The sequence below is a fragment of the Gossypium hirsutum genome, chromosome D01 (assembly GCF_007990345.1).
Source record: "Gossypium hirsutum isolate 1008001.06 chromosome D01, Gossypium_hirsutum_v2.1, whole genome shotgun sequence".
In the NCBI taxonomy this organism is placed as follows: Eukaryota; Viridiplantae; Streptophyta; class Magnoliopsida; order Malvales; family Malvaceae; genus Gossypium; species Gossypium hirsutum.
Genome location: NC_053437.1, coordinates 55687452 through 55707915, shown reverse-complemented (window position 1 = coordinate 55707915; position 20464 = coordinate 55687452). Strand labels below are relative to the sequence as shown.

At 32.2% G+C, this 20464-nt stretch overlaps 3 protein-coding genes across 6 annotated transcripts; 2 read left to right on the top strand and 1 right to left on the bottom strand.

Moving 5' to 3' along the window:
- The first annotated feature begins 2345 nt into the window (after positions 1–2345).
- Positions 2346–6422, top strand: LOC107922473 (F-box/kelch-repeat protein At5g60570). 4 transcript variants are annotated; one of them, XM_041087463.1, is made up of 4 exons: positions 2346–4369; positions 4789–4856; positions 5306–5356; positions 5878–6422. In XM_041087463.1, the coding sequence occupies exons 1-4, from the start codon at positions 4255–4257 to the stop codon at positions 5881–5883; spliced, it is 240 nt and encodes a 79-aa protein (XP_040943397.1). In that variant the 5' UTR covers positions 2346–4254; the 3' UTR covers positions 5884–6422. The 4 variants fall into 4 exon arrangements, with proteins under 4 accessions (XP_040943397.1, XP_040943396.1, XP_016708015.1 ...); XM_041087462.1 differs by having other exon boundaries at positions 5830–6422; XM_016852526.2 differs by having other exon boundaries at positions 5449–6422.
- A 9871-nt stretch (positions 6423–16293) lies between these two features.
- Positions 16294–17183, top strand: LOC107922576 (uncharacterized). Its single transcript, XM_016852666.2, has 2 exons — positions 16294–16591; positions 16672–17183. The coding sequence occupies exons 1-2, from the start codon at positions 16370–16372 to the stop codon at positions 16999–17001; spliced, it is 552 nt and encodes a 183-aa protein (XP_016708155.1). The 5' UTR covers positions 16294–16369; the 3' UTR covers positions 17002–17183.
- A 679-nt stretch (positions 17184–17862) lies between these two features.
- On the bottom strand, positions 17863–19050 carry LOC107922577 (SKP1-like protein 1A). The gene is made up of 2 exons (XM_016852667.2): positions 18609–19050; positions 17863–18239 (listed from the first exon to the last, which is right to left on the bottom strand). Exons 1-2 carry the CDS (start codon positions 18903–18905, stop codon positions 18066–18068), a joined length of 471 nt encoding a protein of 156 aa, XP_016708156.2. The 5' UTR covers positions 18906–19050; the 3' UTR covers positions 17863–18065.
- Between the last annotated feature and the right edge of the window lie 1414 nt (positions 19051–20464).

The following is a 20464-nucleotide window of genomic DNA, read 5'->3' as shown; positions in this document are numbered from 1 at the left end:
GGGTCGGATTAATATTATTAAAAGATGTTAGATGTTTGAAATCGTAATGGTATTTAATACTTGTTATTGCTTGAGATTATGGCTTAAAATCGCTTCGTGAAGTCTTGCGATGATGTTTCACCCAAAAACAACTTTTCTTTTGGAAAAAGAAAAAAGATATTGTCGAATGCAGAAAAAGAAAATGAAAAGAAACCTTTCTGTTTCCACAAATAATTAGTTTGATAATATTTTGGATTCATACCAACTCGCAGCAGCAGCATTTATTTGTTACAAAATTCCATAAGCATCTTCGATATCGTATATTATAAGGCCTCTTGACATTATTATTTTTACATGTAAACCATTTCCCCTCGCCGTAACTTTTGGGCTACAATAGAAATACAGATTAGGAACATTTTAAACTCCGATAGTTATAAATAAAATATTTTAATAATAAAAATCCATTTTTATAAAATGGATGAAATGTTAATTCCTTCCCAAAAACAACGTAATGAATTCTCAATGATTCCAGTATTTTGGTTGAGTAATGCTACTAATAGGGGATTAATCAAGCATCACGTGGTAACAGCTGGCTAACAGTATCACGGATGATTCTGCGGCACATTCGGCAACGTCCCACCACCACCAAGCTTATCTTTCATTTTCTTTTCTTTTTTTTTAATCTCAAACCTATCCACGTCACGGGCCCCACCCACTAGAATTCCATGTTTCCCTTCCCTTTCTCTCTTTTTTTCATTTTCCACCTATTTCTCTCCCTTTTTTTGCCAAAAAAATGTTATATTTATCTTTCGCATATACAACAAATAATCCATGAAAGTTTAATGTTCTAATAGATAAGTAGCAATCTTAATTAATTAAATATCAATTCAATTAAAAAATAAATAAAATAATATATTAATTTAGTTTTCTAAACAATTTACCTATTTTTCATATTTAAAAAACCACTATGTGAAATTATTTAATCAACTATTTATTTGTTAAAAAAACTAAAAAAAACGTTTTTTTTAAATAAAATCTCCATTTTGTATTATTACTATCAACGTACTAAATATTATAAAAGAAATTCAAAATAAGCGACTAATATAGATTAAAAAGTACAAAAAAACATGATTTTAACATGTATTTTTATGATTTCTAACATGTATTATTTACATGTCAGTTTTTTCTCTTCAAAAATAATATATAAAAATATTTTAAAAATAAATACACTTAAAAAATTGTTGAGGAGTGGAATTTTGATCGTTTAGAAAGAAATTGCGAAATATTATCCTTTAAAGATTGATAAATTCCTCCATAAATTTAATAATGAACTTAGAATATTTATGGTTTGTTTTATAGGAATAACATACATTAAATAATTATTATATACTTATCTATAACAAAATTATTTTATGAATTTTTCTCACCATATTATTCATAGTCCTTTTATAATTATTTCATAACATTCTAATAATTTTTCTATATCATTGACACAGAATTTTGATAATTTTTTTATCTTAAACCCCAAGCCCAAAACCTTGAGTCCTGAATCTAGAATCTTAAACTTTAAACCTAAAACCTAGAATTCCAAACCTTAAACTCGAGCCCCATATTTGTAACATCGAATACAAAACCCAAACCCGAACACTAAACCTTAATCTCAAACTCAAACCATGAACATTGAGGTTTAAGGTTCAAGGTAAAAAAAACTATCAAAATTATGAGTCAATGACATGAAAAAATGTACACAAAAATTACTTTTTTTTAAAAAATTAGTTGCACAACAATAAAAAAATTAACTTAGGGAGAAAAAACAAAATGATTAAAATTTGTAAAAGAAGAAAAGATATTTGTTTATAATTTTAAAAATTAAATTAAGTTAGAGAATATATAAGATATGGATAAATGTATAATAATATTTTATTATTTTTAAAATTTAATGACGTATTATTATTTTATTGATACTTAAAAATTATATTTTTTAGGATGATGTTAATATAATGTATTTTCATGTTTTATTCTCGAAATTTCTCTCATCCAGCTTATTTCTCCCTCTAAAAAAACATGTCAATATTTGCCTCAGATGGTACCAATTGCTCAAGTAAATTAATTCAATTTAAATAGGAATGAAATAAAAATCCAGAACATTCAATAAGATAGCTTTGTCATGAAAATGGCTAGATGTTTCCAGATTTTTCTACAGCAAGCCGTTGAACGAACGGTAAGGAAGAGGTGGACCACCCGCCACCCTTTCCCCCATCAAACGGTCACATTGATTTTTAGTTTTCAAAATTCTCTTTCTTTATTTCGTAATTATGATTAACCCTGAAATTTGAAATCCCCTAAAGCACCTTAAAGCGTGGGCTCCATTTTGCTTTTGAAAACTTCCTCCTTCCTACTTTTATTTTCCCAAAGAGATTTCAATTCCCCTGCTTTTTCAAAATTTCCGAATTTTTTTATATTTCATTTTTGTGGTTGCTTTCCTTGAGATGTGACGATTTTTAATACTAATTATTTAGTTTACATCGATTTTTAAATATCCTTTCCTTTCTTTTGCAGGTCACGGAAATGACCTCAGCTCAATCCCATTTGCCGCAAACCCTCAAGCGGTAAGGCTGTTTTCTTTTTTTTTTAATATTTGTAATTTTCTGTTTGGTTATTGGGAAAAAAAAATGTAGCGTATATCTAGTAGATAATGCCAAACACTCGGCCATTTCCATTTTACGAACTTGCGTTGACGACACACTTCCTGATTTTTGCCACTGTCTGTCATCACAGCCGTCATTGGCCAAAGCCAAACTTTTCTATCACCAACCCACCAAGTTACGGAATAGTGTTAAAGTTACTTGAAAGCTTTTGCGTTAATGGAGAAAACAGTAACGCTAACCACCGCCGTAAATTCGAATTTAATTTGATTATCTAGACGTTGAACTTTAAGTCTTTAGTTTAGCCTCAAAAGAATTTAAACTTCTGGTTTAATATTGAATTCCATCCTTTTACTTTGTAAAAATTACAAATTTGTCCATCAATATTAATTTATAAGAATTTAATCCATTTAGTTGCTCTAATATTCAACCTCTTTGTTAAACCACTGACTTGAATTAGAAAAATATCAGCAATTTACTTGTAACAAATTAGTTTCACCTATTCGTCAATAACTAGGTTAATTTTTCAGTTTTTTCTATTATTGAAACATTTTTATGATAATTTAAAAAATAAAGCAGTGTGAAATAATTTGAGTGGAAAGTGGAATCTGTTAAAATTCAACCGAGAATCAGAGGGCAAGGGAATAGGGATCTTTGTTAGTTGAAATCATAGTCTGGGAATCATCTGCCAGAAAAAGAAAATAATAAAAAAATAAAGATGTCTGAAAAATTGACAGAGAATCAGAGTGTTTGTTTTCACATACATTGAAAAAAACTGGGATTAACTGAAAATAAATAACAGACCAAATATGATTAAAGAAACTAAGTGGATTGTACTTTAGTAGGTAAAAAAGTGAGATAAAAGCTTTTTCCTAAATGCATTTATTTTTTACTTTTTGGGATTTGTCGTTTACAGTATATGAACAATTTTACAAAACATAGGAATTTAAGTGCTTTTTTTTGGGGTAAATTAATATTTTATTAATGCAAGAATATAATGGTTTAGGAGATTGCATGATCTTATCTAACTCCAACCATATATTAGTAAATAAAGTATTAGAGGGACCAAACTCAAGTGTGGGTTTGGGGCAATTTTTTTCTCAATGCAAGTGGCTAACTATAAAACAAATATAATTATCTGTTAAGAGTTTGTGGGTACATAAAGGTGTTTTTATTCTTTTTAAGAGATTGTAAGGTGCTTATTAATTATATTAGATTTTAATTAAATTTGATGTTAAATTGGATCTAAGAGATAAACATTTTCTAATACTATATTCTCTTTTCATGAAATTCAAAATTAAAATTGTATTTAAAAGATATTTCAATTCTTACAATTTAACCTTGAAACTCAAAGGGTTACCTCTAAGGCTGTGTTTGTTTACCTGTAAAACATTTTACGGAAAATATTTTCCTCCTTTTCTACTGTTTGTTTGGTGGAAAATAAACTCCCATTGTAAAAGCTTTTCCAAAACACGAGAAAAGAACTCTTCATTTTAGGAAAATGTCTTACCGTTTATCATTTGGTAAGACATTTTCCAAAGTTTTTCTCTTCAGCAGTAAATGTAACCCAAAGCCTCTTCCCCTTCCCCCTTTCTTCCCACCCTGATTTAGTGCTTGCCGCCAGCCAGCAATGGTTCCCAACACCAACCGCCGGCATTCATCTTTGATTTTCCTCCTTTCCGCCTTTCGTTGTCGAAATCTACACTGCACCAATCGACGATGGCGTTCATCTTCCTCTCTCGAAGGTATGAATGAAAAGGAAGAAATATGTGGTTGTTTTTTAGAAGCAACATGTTGTTTTGGCCCAATTGGTTGCTGGTTAATCCCTCTTTTAATTTTTATGTTTTTTTTATTTACCGTTTCATCTTCCTTGAACTGTGCAAGTTGGATTTTTGTTGGTGGTAATGAAATAATTCAGATATGGTAATGGTGGTGGTGGCCAAGACACAACTAATGAGCAAAAATTCAAAGTCTTTAAGTTCACACATTATTTGTTCAAATGGGATTAGTGGGAATGTCTTGTAGCCGTTCCTATTTTGTTAAACCTCAATCTAGAACATTTGATTCTTCATCTATGGAGTATTCAAAGAGACTATATCAATTTATTTGGTATATTTGGATATTAATCCTCATGTGTCATAATAATTTTCATTTTCTTCCTCAGGGAAAGATAACTTCTGCCTCATTCATGTCATTCTAATTCCTGATCTGCTTACATTTTGCTTAGCTCAGGTACACTGCCTCCTATGTACTTCTTGTGGTAGGTGATTTTTCATTAGAATCGTTTGGGGAATTGCATCATTGCATTTTATCTTTCTGGAGTACTATTGTGTTGGCTCATTGTAGCACTTTTAGGCATTTTTATTAGTTTTTAAATGTGTTGGCATGAACCTATGTAATCATTATCATATTTGTGGGGTGCGGCATTATGTTGGCGCTTTACTTGCATAAGTTTTGCTGCAAACTGCTGTTGAATTTGTCGTATAAAACTTGGCATTGTATCTGTAGCATTCATATCATAGAAATATTTTGTGAACAATTGCATTTTCTCAGCTTTAGCCCTTGGGTTTGCTTGTGTTTTCTCTTATCTTACTGGATATCCTTTTGATTTCTTTGTTTTCTTGATCTGAGCTTTGTCCTAAATTGATGGTAAATACACCCTTTTGGTTGGTGACTTACAGCCATTATTGGATAATACAAAGATGAAACTTTCACAATTTTGTCACGTTGAGGTAAATTTGATTGCAAAATTTGGTTTGTATTCTTTTGAGTTAGTTTGGTCATCTTTACTAAGGATTGTGTTTATCCTTCTGGTTCTTCACAGGTTGCGAACATCTTAAATATTCATTATGTTCCCAACATTTGGCATATTCCTCTCTTACTTAGAGTATATTCTATAGCAGTTCTTCCATTTGTCTGGAACTTAAAGATTCCTAGTCTCATTCTTTTATTTTCTTTTTGATGATGTTACATACTGTATATTGCTTCAGAACCAAAATGCGCATCATTCAATTCTGAAACAGCTCAATTTGCTTAATTTAGTTTTTGGTTCAACATTTCATCATCCCTCTTTCTCTAAGTATCATCAGATAACTAAGTTTGTTATAAATTTTACTTTGTTATGGCTTAACTCTTTACTGCACAATGCGGCTGGCCTAGGCAATCAATTTGGATTGAGGTACTAATTGCAGGAAGTTTTGATCAGTTTTACTAAGAGCTATAAAGTTCTGTTTCTGCATTGCCACACCTCCAGATTTAGAAGCTTGGACCAGGAGGGCAGAAATAATGAAGTGTTGTGATAAGGTTAAGAAATATGATAAGGTTAATAACTCATGGAGTGTTGTGAAGAGACTACCTGTGAGGGCGGACTCTTCCTACGGTTGGGGGCTGGCATTTAAAGCATGCAGAAACAGTTTACTAGTAATAGGAGCTGGAGGTCATGGAGGGCATGATGATGGAGTAATTGTTCTGCATTCTTGGAATCCAGATGAGGGAAACAGGGATGGACAAGAGTGGAATGTGCTTGCTGTCAAGGCACGGGCAGGTACTTTTGTGTATAATTGTGCGGTAATGGGCTGTTAATGAGAGTTGCTGCATCTTTAGTGCAAACATCGACATCTGAAAGACCAAGATAAACGATCATCTGTTATAATTTTTATTGTCTCAGTATCATTAATTTTATTGTTCTTTTTCCCATTTTATGATTCAGAAGAATAATTGACCTCGAATCAATTTCTTAAAGTTATCAACTGATTGTGTTGATCCCTCTATTGCAAGCATTAACCTCATACCAAGTAATGACTGGTTCCATTTATCTTGTACTTTGGCATTGAATTCATTTCTCGTAATTGCTTTTATGCTGAGCGTAATTTCATCAGGAGATCACTACAATTGATTCACTACTAATTAGTAAATTTCAGAAGTAGTTTACAATGCTTTTATATTTTAATAATTGAGTATTATTATATATTTAATTTGATTTATTTATTTATAAATAAATCATTGCAATATATGTAAAAACAATTTAAAATGTAAAAAATTATTAATATATATTAATATATGTAAAAACAACTTTTCCGAAAAATATTTTTAAGAAATCTGTCAAACAGTAGAAAATATTTTACACAGATTCAATCAAACACCAGAAAATATTTTCTAGTAAATCATTTTACAGAAAAGTAAAACATTTTCCAGAAATTATTTTACGGAAAACATTTTACTGGCAATCAAACGGACCCAAAGATTGGCATTCCTTTTAACCTATTCTTTTATATTTAATTATTAGGATATTGAAGGTTCTCATAGGTTGGATTAATGTACCTTTTCATAGTTTCTACTTTAATTCCATTCAACCTTGTTGATTATTTCTATATATCCTTTAGGTAGGTGAAGCTGTGTATTTATAAGATATAATTATTGTTCATTAACGTGATATCTAGGTAGGCTTCATGCATGCCAACATAGATCTTACTCTAGACTTAACATGTGTTTATGCAGTCCCATGTGCAATCTCACATGTGATCTCGCAGGAAGGTGTAAGTGCCCTTCCTGCGAACACTCAATATCACGCAAGCTCGATATGTGAACCGCATAAAGTCTGACCCGGATCCATTTGGGTTGTGGGTCAATATAGTAAATATCATAACAATTTATTCCCCGCCTAGTTTCAAGAAGAGTTATAAAGTGACTCTTCTTGAAATTTGGTTCTATAAGTCAAAAAATAATATAAAGAAAAATTTGTTGAAAAACTTGTTGAGTATGTTGTACATTCTTAATTTGCAACATATACTTCGCCACGAGTGAAGAAAGAATATAGCTATGTGTAGCAGATTGTGTCCTCATTCTTGGTTATATGAATCATTAAATTGTGAAAAACCCCTTTTAAAAGGAGGTTACCGGAGCCCTAGAAAATCTCATTATTCGAATATGATACTTTGAAGAAAAAAAACCATTGTCAATAAAAGTAATTTTAGAGGTAATCTCCCTAAAATTCCCATCGTATTTTCCATTTTTGTTTCTAGTTTTGTTAGTGATCCATGGCCAGAACCAGAGAAAGTAGTCACATGGTTCTAAATAATCCTTTGAGACACCATGAAGTGAGAAGTCCAATAGAAGTTAAGGCTTATGTTTGTTCTACGAAGGTGGAAGAAATGAATCGAGCCTTGGCTATATGAAAAATTCAAGTACTAAACTTCGCTAAAGATTTTTTAATCCCTGATGGACCACATCGTTTGAGCAACACCAACGACGGTAACTTTTTACTCCATTTTCACGTGATAGAAGTAAAGTTTCATTTACCATTCACCCTTATTTTCTGTCATCTTCTTGATGAATACGAAATAGCTTCAGGATAGTTGTCTGATTTTTCTTGGTGGATCGCGATGGCGTACTTTATTGAATCTAGTCGGCGTGATGAAATGTCGTTGATTGCCATTTTTCAAAATTTGTATCAACTAAAGGCCTACAACCGAAGGGGTTCGGTAGGTTTATTTTACTTCACTCCCCGCGAAAACGTGGAATCTATTATTACGAATTGATATTCTAACCTTTATTTAAACCGTTGCAAGTACATACGAGTTAAATACAATCTCAATAGTGGTTTTGACTTTCCAACCAAGTGGTCAATACCTAGCAAAGATATGTGTTCAAGAAAATAATATATTATGACAAAAATAGGCTGAGGACAATATTATAGACTTACACCAGGGTCGTGTGCTAGACTTGGAGGAAATTCTAACTGTGAAAAATGTTTTTTAGTATTGCCTATTAAATCTAAGCACTAATGGATGGAGGCAACTTGATGTTGATGATGGAACTACCAGCACAGTTCGCATGGCCACATAGAGCCACTGATGAATTAGGGCTCATACTGTTGGGAAATAGAGATGAGCCTAGAATTTTTTATAGTTTTTGTAAATTAAAGCCTCATTAATGGTCTTCGAAATCTTCAATGAATATAGAGAGTGGTGCGAACCCTCTTATGTTAATTGTTAGTGCTAATATTACACTTGTTGATGGTGCAGACACAACTCGTGGTGTTGAAGAAAATCTTAAGGAATCCACCAGTTTATCCAAAGAAATCAACGAATATATGGATGTGCTATCTTATATGTAGAGTGTGTAAAGAGGTAAAAAGAAGCAAAAGACTACTGTAGGAGAAGCTGACATTGTACTAAGCAGCAAAAATGAAGGTAGCCCAGTAAAGGAGCTTTGTCGAAAGAAAAAATGATCGCATTGAAATATCTGATAACGTAAATTTTATCACAACAGTTCCTACTACAAGTCCATCTCCTCCAATCACTCCTGTTAACTCTTCACTAGCACCAAAGCAGACAACTGGCGTCTTTGGAGTTGTTGATGATCATGGCCCCCTAATGGTTCTATGAAGTTCATTATTTCTGGTAGTGAAAAGGGGACTTTATTTCTATGGCGAGAGCATCTCAATATGCAAAAGTTTCCCTTTAGTCCCAATGAGGTGATAAAATAATAAAACACCTGTATATCTTAAGAAGTCAAGAAACACATCTGCCCACTGAGTCATTCAATGGTACAAGTAAACCTTCGCTGTAAGAGTTAGCATTTTCTCTGCGAGTGATCTTAGCCGAGACTGGTATGGTCAACGTGGCGCTCGCTGAGGGCATTAATAGATTAGAGATTAAAAAGAGAGAAATTGAAAATGTTCACCAATCTACCCTAGAAGCTTTAGAAAGAGCTCGCGAGCTTCATGTGAACATGGTTGAAGATACTTAGAAATTACTAGAGCAGAACAAGAGGTTATAAGAACATCTTTCCCTGCCAAAAAAGACATTAAAAAATTATATGGGGAGATCACAGGTGAACGAGCTGATAAGAGTGTGTTGGAGGTTGCCTTAAAAAGCATGGATGAACAACACAAATCTGCTATAGCTAACTTAGTTAAAAGTCACGAGGAAGCTTTGGAGAAGTATAAAAGGGATAGTACACAAAGCTTCTAAGATTACTTGCCCGATTTGAAATCTAACTTCCTGTTACATACTCAAGTGGCTGGTGGACCTTTTGATGCTCGTAGAGTCAACTTTGATGTTATGAACGAGCTCATTGGTGCTCAGTTGGATTTTGACGTCAAATTTCCTTCTGAAGTAGCAGAAAAAGTATTTATGGAGAAGTGAAAAAGTAATCTGTACTTCGTTGAAGCTCTTGTTGAAACTAGCGTAGCTCCCACAGCTGAGTGTGATGGTAATAAGAACAAATGAGAAGCTAAAGAAAAAGATGAAGCACCCACCAATCCTCAAGAAAGCAATGTTAATTCATAGTTTATCTACTTTTTTGTACTTGATATTTTGAAATTGAAATGAAAAAATTCATAGTTGTTTTAAATGGTGAACAGTGCATTTGAGTTATTAACCTAAATGAACTAAGAAGCAAAGTTTGTGAAATCCATTAACTCCAAGAAAATTGTCCTTAATTTTCAATTAATTGGAGTTAGGTTACGACCTTAAATTAGCTAATATTAACAATATTAGCTGCAATTTTAAACCAAAGAGTTGTTCATAGTTGCGATATGAGATCAACTAACTCAAATAAAATTTGTTCATAATCTTAAATCGAATGAAATTAGTTTTGTGATCTTAAATCAACGAGCCTTAATAATATCAATTGCGATATTAAATCAATGAGTTGTTCGAAGTTGCTATTCGAGATCAGCTAACTTAATTAAAATTTGTTCACGATTTTAAATTGAATGAACTTAGGTTGCTATATTAAATCAGCAAACATTAACAATATCATTTGCGATCTTAAATCAGTGAACTGTTTGGAGTTGTGATATGAAATCAACTAACTCAAATAAAATTTGTTCACAATCTTAAATCAAATGAACTTAGATTACGATTTAAATCAGTGAACTTTAACAATATCAACTGTGATCTTAAATCAACGAGTTGTTCAGAGTTGCAATATGAGATCAGCTAACTTAAATAAAATTTGTTCATGATTCTAAATCGAATGAACTTAGGTTGCGATCTTAAATCAGCGAGCCTTAACAATATCAGCTGCAATATTAAATCAACAAGCTGTTCAGAGTTACGATCTAAGATCAGCTAACTCAAATAAAATTATTCATAAAATAAAATAAATATCATTTATAAATAATACTTCTTTATTGAAAGAAAAATAAATCATTCATTCATAATACTTCTTTAAGTGGCGTGCATTCCATGTTCGCGATAGAATAAGACCTTCTATTTTTGCTATTCTATAGGCTCTATAGTCTATCTTTTCTACTACTTTGTAAGGTCATTCCCAATTTGAAGCCACTTTTCTTTACCGCGACACCGTAAAACTAGCTTCAGTATTCCTCAAAGCAAGATCACATACCTGAAATTGTTTGTTACTAACTTTGGAATTATAATACTGGTCAACTTGTTGAGCTCATGCCACGTACCTGACTTCTGTTGCCTCTTTAATTTCATCAATGAGATCGAGGTTGAGTCGTATAGCCTATTGATTAGCATCCTTATCAAAATGGATTGTTCTATGGGATCACATACCTATTTTAGCAGGGATCAATGGCACTGTTTCATACATAAGTGAGAATACAATTTCTCTAGTTGTTGTGTGATGTGAGGTTCGTAAGGCCTAAATAATTCTTGGTAATTCCTCTAACCACACACATTTAGCCTTATCAACATTTTTCTTCAGAGTTGTTAAAATCTTTTTGTTCATTGTCTTTGCTTGACCATTCATTTGAGGTGTCTTGATAGAGCTTTGGGCCAAAGTAATATGTAGATCTTTGCAAAAAAAAAATCCTTAAAATTGGATTCCATTATCTATTATAATTAAGTGTATGATGCCAAACCTACAAACAATGGGCTTCCAAAAAAAGGATTCTATTTGCTTCTCCGTAATTGTAAAGCTTCAACTTCTATATATTTAGTGAAGTAATTTGCAATAACCATTATAAACTTCTTATGTGTTGTAGCTATCGAAAATAGATCCAAAATATCTATTCCCCAAGTTGTAAATGACCAAGGGCTTGACATTATTTGCAAAGGCTCTACTGATGATTGGTGCATTTGAGCATATCTTTGTCGAGCATAGTAAGTGTGAATCATATAGTATATGTCCTTCTACAAAAAATTGGCCAATAGTACTTTTGTTTAAGAACTTTTTGTGCTAGTAGCCTTCCACCCAAGTGATCACCTCAAATTCCCTTATGGATTTCTCTTATCACATACTCAATTTTCAATGGTGCAAGACATCGCAACAGTGGTTGAAAATACCCATTTTTATAAATTACACCATTTAGAAGGGTATACCTAAAAACTGTATAATAAAGTAAATGATTTTAATTGACTAAAAAATGAATAATTTGCAAATGAATTGGTATTTGAAATATAAACAATGATGTCATACCTTACAGCCTTATATTGCAACTTGGCAAGCTTCCTTTTATTAAGGTGGTGCTCATCTCCTTGCAAGGCTTGGATAATGGGGTCATCTATGTTTCTTCTTGGCTCAGATTAAAGATTTTTTGAATGTCATAGCTTGGGACGTCTTTATATTCTTCCAAGATTTTTTCTCTTTGCTCAATGATAACAGATGATGCCAACATTGATAAAATATTTCCCTTAGTGTTGTCCCTCCTTAAGAGCTTTTGACTTGCGCTTTATCAAACTTTGTAAGAAACTAAGTTGACATGGAATGGTATTTCTTCAAGATTGGTTCTTTTACTTCATATTCCCCACTGATTTGTTTTGCTACAAGCTCAGAATCTGTATGTATAATTAGTTTTTTTGTTCCTAGTTACTGAGCTAATTGTAATACTGATATTAATACAATGTATTCCGTATCATCGTTAGACGTTTAAAAGAAAAAATATAGTCTATACTCCCATTTATTTTTATCGAGATCAACTAGAAGAACTCATGCTTCTGACCCTGTCTTTGTTGTGGAGCCATCAACATAAACTGCCCAACACTTTGATTTCGTAACTGAACTTGTTTCCCCTAGTGACAAGCTAACTACTGCATTTGCAAGATTTGATGACTTATCAAAAGATCACTTTACTATAAAATCGGCTAGGATCTAGCCCTTTATCGTCGTTCTTGAAGCATATTCTTTATCGAACTCAGCTAATTCAATTTCTCATTTTGTCATTCTTTCTGAAGTATCTACTCTAGACAGAATATCCTTGATAGATTGATTCATCATGACTCTTACAAGATGAGCTTGAAAATAAGGATGCAACTTGCGAGCTGCCATAGTTAGATAAAAAGTGAGTTTTTCTATTTTTAAATACCTTTACTCGCCATTCTGCAACACCTTGTTGACATAATACACCGGAAACTGGTAAACTCCTACCCTGATTAAAATTGCTACTACTGTCTCATTTAAGGTTGCCAAATAAAGATACATAATTTTCCCCACGCGAGGTGGCATCAAAAGTGGTGATGTAATATACAACTTAAGCTTCTCGAAAGCAACTTGACATTTTTCAATCCAAGTAAAAGAAGCTTTCAAGGCTTTAAAGAACTGTAAACATTTGTTTGCCATTCTAGAGACGAACCTGCTAAGTGTAACCACCATCCCCGTTAGATGTTAGGTATCCTTGATAGTCCTCGGGGGAGGCATATCCAAAATAACCTAAATCTTCTCTAGGTTTGCCTCTATTCCCCTCTCTAAAACTAGAAAGCCTATAAATTTGCCTGCTCTTACACCAAAAACACACATCTCCAGATTCAATTTCATATTGTGAGCTCGCAGAATGGCGAAAGCCTTCAAAATATCTTAAACATACCCCCTTAGAGTAGAACTCTTCACCAGCATATCATCAACATAAACTTCGACACTATGTTCGATTTAATTTTTAAGAATTTTGTTAACCATCATCTTGTAAGTTGCCTTGAGCACGCATCCATAAAACTTATGAATCTATGCCTTGAGCACACATCCATCAATCTACCAATTGAGGGCAAATGAAAGTTGTCTTTAGGGCATGCTTTATTAAGGTTAGTGAAATCAATACACATTCTCCACTTTCCACTAGCCTTCTTCACCATCACAACATTCGAAATCCAATCAGGGTATTCCATCTCCTTAATAAATCTTACTAGCAACAGTTTCCCTACTTCTTGCTTTACTGCTTCTACAACCTGCGGAGCAAGCTTTCTTTTCTTTTGCTTATTTGATTTAACTTCATGGAACATATTTAACCTGTGAACAATTACTTAAGGATCCATTCCAGGCATGTCTGCAGCCGACCACGTAAAAACATCAGAATTCACCCTTAAACAGTGGAGCAAATCTTTTCTTTCCTCCTCTGCCAATGCCGACGAAATTTTTACCACTCTATCCACATCATCATAAAACAACTGCAAGGTTTTCGTGACCTCTGTCACTTTTGTCTTTTTAATTCTGTCTTTATCCTTCACGTCCAAATCCAAAACTTGACCATCCATTCCTGTTTGCAGCGAGCACTATCCTTGCTATACCTGTTCGCGTGTATGTTTGATTGATAACATGTGACACTGTCTCACTGTTCGTTGATCAAACTACATAAAGCCTATCTCTGTTCTTGTAAGAAATTTAATCTTAATGTAAAAAGTTGCAATCATCGTCTTTGCCATTCGAGTTATGGGTTAGTAATACTAAATATCATAACAAACCTTTTCCTCTTCAAACTCAAAATTATTTTTCATTTTGACTCCAAAAAAGTTGTCTTTCATTTTCACTTAATAAAATTAATTTTATCTCCCAAATGATTAATATAATTTCGTATTCAAATTTCTTTTTAAACTTGTGTAGCTGAAGTGAGTTTAAAATATATACCTAAAGTTAATTCATAAAATATTCTCTATCCTCCAATTGAATTCTAAAAGTATAAGAATTATACCACTTAGCTCATTCTGTTTAGTTTAGACACTAAATATCAACTTAAATCTAAGATGAATCATATTTACATGTCAATCATATTATAAACATATGTGTACCTATTACATAAAGAGTTCGAATATATCATGTTAATATATATGTATGTATATATATAGCTTTCATAAATCTTATTGACATGACTTGTTTTCGTTATCACATCGTATCCAAATTGTTCATACAACAAATACATATTTGAATTGTGTTTTACATCTAATTGACTTATTGGAATGACAAACTAACTTCATTGATATAACATTAATTTTAAGTACAGTTTACATATAAAAAAAAAACTGATAAATTTAAAAAAGCTTAATGCAATTAAATAATATATATATAAAAACCAGGAATGTTCCCTTTCCCTTAAAAAAAAGATGGTGGAAATGAAGTTAGTGGTCCCTTAAATCATTCATTAAAGACTAAAAAGAAAAAAAAAGTAACAAAAATGATGGCAACAGTTGTCTTGGCAAATGGCAAACCAAACACCATACTCTACATATTAAATTACAAAAGCAAGTCTCTGATAATTGTATGTATACAACATATAACATATATAATCATAATCATAAAATAAATAATAATTTTTAAAAGGCTTGTGAAAATCTGACCCAAATACTCTGTTTTGGCAATGAGTTTATAATTTATTGTTTTCAGAACATGACTACTGAATACTGATATCCTGTTTTATTGTATAAATTTTTCTGATGGAAGCTGCCATTTTTGTTTTATTGATGAAAAAAGAAAGAAGAATAAAAAAATAAAAGGTGATATAAGCCAAAAGCTCTGTGTTTTCATGTTGTCTTCTTCATTCACCTTTTTTTTTTATTTTTTGTATATAATAAAATTATGAGTTGTTAGTTTATTATCTTCCACATTCGGTTGATTTTTAAATCGAATTTATGATTTTTTTTTAAAAAAATTTAGTTTTAGAGATTTGACAAATCTTGAACAATAAGAATATATACGGCATTCTTTTGGGTGATTGAAATGTATAGATTTTGTTTTAACCATGTTGTGAATAGCTTCACAAACGTAATTAAAAAAATGATCATATGTCTATCGCATGTTAGATTTTCAATTATCACTTTTGAAGTTTTTAAACTCTATTATATTTAATTATATATTTCATTGTTTTTCATAAATATTATGAACTCACATTTGCTTCAATTATTTTTTTACAACGGCAGGAAGTAGAGGTTACTTGGGTTTGAACTCAATTTTGGTGTTGCACTAGAACACTAGTCTTTTCAAATGGCCATTGAAAGCTTTAAAAGATAAGGTTTAAATATGGCCAAATTTTGCTACTAATTTATCTACTTGGATTTTGTCTATGTATTTTTTATTTTTTATTTTTTATTCAAAATTTTTATTATCATTTTTTATCAAATTTTTTCTATTAAGTGAGAGTAGCTTAATTAGCATGTTAAGAAGCACTAATGGTATTAATTATTTCACTTAAATTTTATTTATTGTAAATACTAAATCCCTAATTTTATTGTAACCTTTAAATTTGTTGATGGTGTTGTTAAAGAAATGGAGGGAGAGAACATTTGGGCCTAAAAGAGGAAAGAAAAGTAATGAAATTAGAAAACCCAACATTTCACGAAGGTCCAATCCACCATTAGGTGTTAGCCTCTGGCTTCTCTTCAATTAAGGTCACCTTGTAAGGAATATCGTAAGTTCCAAGCTAGGTTTAGGGTTAACTTTTTATTCCCTTTTAACTTTATTCACATATATATATGTAATAACAAACGCACTGTCCAGTTCGAAACGCTGTGATATTCCATTTTGTGTTTATTCTTTGAATAGAGGGTTCTTTGGAGAGTGATATCTCAGTGATGGATGCAGAAAAGAAGACTTGGTTTTGGCTCGACCGAACCTTGTTAATGTGTTTGCTTTACTTTGCTGTAGATGGTAATAAACAGCACTTTATTGCCACGCTCGTCGCATTGATATTGCATGATTTCGTAGTTTACATGGTCAAGCTCCTTCTCCAGGATATTTATGCTCTTTTCTCCACTCTGTTACACAACTTGAAGTTAAGATCTTTAAACAAAAGCGTAAGTGCCTTATTATTATTATCATTATGGTGGATTGAATTTGCATGCATGATCTGATATTCCTGAATGTATTGTTTCAGGGTACCATTGAGGGAGGAAATTACAACAGCATGAGAGAAAAGGAGGAAGTAGAAATAAGGACAACAGCGAAGAAGAATGAAAAAGAAGGTGAAGAGGGAAGCATGCAGGTGCAAGTTGCATGTGAGACTTGCAGGATGTTCAAAGAGGAAGAAGCAATGAAAGCCAAAGGGAAATACAAGGATAAGTACAAGAAAAAGTTGCTGCAAAAGGAGGAGAATTTTGATAGAGTTAAAAGCACTTTGAAAGAAAAATATAATGAAGATAGAGACAAGTGGGAAGAAGAGAGAAAGTTGCTCAAGATAAAGTATGAAGAGATGCGATGGACATAAACCAAACAAAAAACCCTTTAATTACTTAGTTATTAATGTTTATTGATAGATGATGTCCTAAGAGGGCATATTAACTAATAATACCAGTTCTGATGCTTTTTAAATTTATGGGGTATATTGAGATATCAATGTTTATTCCTGTTTTGAACAATGTTGAAGAAAAACATGCAAGTTTAATGTTACTTGAGAGAGGATATTCTTAAGCACTCTTCAAAGCTTTTACTCAAGAGAGGATTACTCACAACTGCAAAATCATATCATCAAATGAAAACTCTATCAAGCATGTTTGCAAGACTTACATTAAAACCAAGATACTTGAAAACATGGGGAGGATTAGATTTAGCTGCTATTAATTTCATAACTTTTTATACATGCAAGTACAATATTGTAAATCCAACCAATGAAACACTGTAAAACCATTTGAAGTTACAGATTAGGGCCAGTAGGTCCCATGAGAGGTAAATTTACTTATCTTTCAATCTGGAGCTAGTTTAGCATTGTAAGGTCCTTTTGGAAAACACCGATCAGTCATTTTCTTGGTTGAAAAGCACATTCTAAAGCTGCTTTGCTGTCAAAAGGCTTTTGAATAGTCAGGCTAAATATACCCTTAAACTGAATCTCCCTAAAATAGGATTTCTACGCTTCCATTAAAGGTGGTAAAGGATTGCCCAAAAATAAAAAAAAACTTGAGCACACATGATTCATAGAACTCGGATTGTATAATGTATGTAAATATGCATTTGGTTCAATTATATATCGTAAATATGTATGTATGCATTGCACATCACTTCTCCCAAGTAGAAGTTAAATAAAAGTGAGATGATCAGAAACAACAAAAATACTAAAGAATAGCAATGCAAATTAAGAAATTCTAATTATATTATGATAATAGAGGAGGGGAGAAGTTCATATTAAATATCCTCTAGAATAGAAGACACTAATGCATATAACAAAATAAGCCAAAAGAAAGCCAATGTTCTTAATTTTTTTCCCCAACTTGAAAACCTAGCGAGAAAAGCATAGAAACTATAATAATATCAACATTAAATTTAAAGGCTTTCCTATCACTCGAATGCCCATTGATTCTCCCTCCTAACCTCCTCTTCTTCCTCGGGGGTGAAATCGTTCTTGATGTTGAAGGTCTTGCGAATCTCCTCGGGTGTCTTTCCCTTTATCATATCAGCCACAGTTTGGCAGGTCAAGTCCAGCAAGCTCTTGATATTCAGATAGTTCGCTGCCTGCAAATCCCAATATCAAAAGATTTACCATACGAATAGAAAATAAACCCGAACAAAATAAGCAACAATCTATACGTTTAATACTTCAATTCCCATTATCAAGACCAATACACCGGTATTTCCACGAAATGAATAAATTTTGAAGCTTGTAAATTATGTGTCTTAATGAATCAATGGGAATTTATTCACCATACGCCTCCTGATTGGGATCGTGCAAACTGATTCAAAAAACGCTAGGGAAAAAAGCGATGTCCGGTAACAGTAGAGCAATAAACAGATGAGCAGACGATTTCAATTAACCCAAACAGCTCTAAAAGTAACAGCATTGTGAACGGAAAAAGGAATTAGGGAAAAAGAGGGGAAACTGACCAGGATGAGGTCAAAGAGGGTATTTTGGTCAACCTTGACAAAATCAGCATCCCAAGCCTTGAGTTCGTCATCGGGAGTCTTTTCCTTGTCGGCAGCAGCATCGACATGCTTCTTGCAGTACTCAAGGACTTTGGACAAGATCTTGCTGGTGACGTTTGGGAGAGGGATCTCGTTGTCGGCGCAATCGTCCTCGATCATGTGCTTGATCGTCTGCGACTCAACCGCCACCGCTTCCTCCACCTCAAAAGTCTCTCCGTCGGAGCTCCTCAACATTATCTTCCTCGAAGTCGACGCCATTGATTCTCAATACCGCTGACGGAAACCCTAATTTTTCAATAAAAAGAGAGGAAACAGAAACAAAAAAGAAAGAGCCAACCGAGAAAACACTAAATATAATAATAATTTAACACTGATTGAAACAGTAGGTATTTATAGAAAAATTCATGTTTGGAGCTATACGCTGTCGTTTATTATATCTATTGGAAATGGTTCTCGATGTTTCTGTTCGTTTACCTTTTTACCGTCGCCACCCCTTTCTAACTTTTTACTTTTCAAATCAAACTTTTTATTTTATTTTATCTTATGAAATTACAAGTACACATTTTACCTTTTTAGGTATAAATATGTAAGAAATGCATTTAAAGTTAAATGTTTATTATGTATGATGTTTGAAGTTCGAATTTTTATTCTTTTATTACATGGAAAAAGATAATAACACTTTCATACAATATCAATTAATTTATATACGATAGGGTATTTTAGTAAATTCACAATTGAGTTAGTGTTTGATTGACCCATTATATTAACTCAGTAATACACTTAACTAAATTAATTAATTAATTAACTAAACTAAAACAACTATTTTCTATTATCCAAAATAAATATTAATTAATTAACTTAACTCAACTAAAGTAATTTCTCAATTAAATTATTTTCCTAACTCAATTCTAGTCCTGTTAAAGTCATGACAACTTTATTGTATTAGAATGTATGAGGGAATTAATTTAATTTCTTTATTCAACAAATCTATGATAACTAATTAATTTAATTCTCACCTCGAAACTCAATTATTTAATTACAATAAGTTAAATAATAATTTGAAAAAATAAATTAATTTCTAAGTCATCTTTTGTACTTAGATTCACATGCCAGTTCGCACAGGTTCAAGGATAAGGTGTATGGTAGTGAAAGAATATGTGTTTGGCAGGTTGTAATTCGCCCATTTGTTTCTTGTGGCGTATACTTGTGGATGCATAGTATACGCCGAGTAATTAAGTGGAAATTTTATTTTATATTATTCTGATTAGGCAAAGAGTAAAGGTTTTAGCTGGACAAAAAGGTAAATTATAATATGATTTATCGCCAAATGTATAATACGTCCAGTTTGTATTAGTATTGTTCTCATTGGGTTATAAAGTGCTTGGTTAGGAACCAACTAAAATGACTGTCTTAATATTTATTATGCAGGATTTTTATTTATGTTTCTTTTAAAGCCTGTAGGCCAATAAGAGAGACAAGCTTTGAATTTAAATGACACTTGTTGAATGTTTGTAAGGGGAATGGATTATATATATGAGATAAAGGTTCTGAAGGAAGTTCTTCTTCCTCCTTAAAAATATTACTCTCTGATTCTTTCTTTAAATGTATATATGTATCTCTTTCTCATTAAGCTAGAAGCTTCAATTATGGGTTTAATCACTGGATATTTCATCTTCGGGTAAGTGTTTTAGCTTTACTTGTTAAGTTCTGAAAGGGTAAGACTATAAGAGTTCTGTGAACAGTAAAGCTTTAAGTACATGCTTTGCATAGGGGTTGTAAGTGCTTGAGATGATGGTAAGTTATATGATGCCTTTATG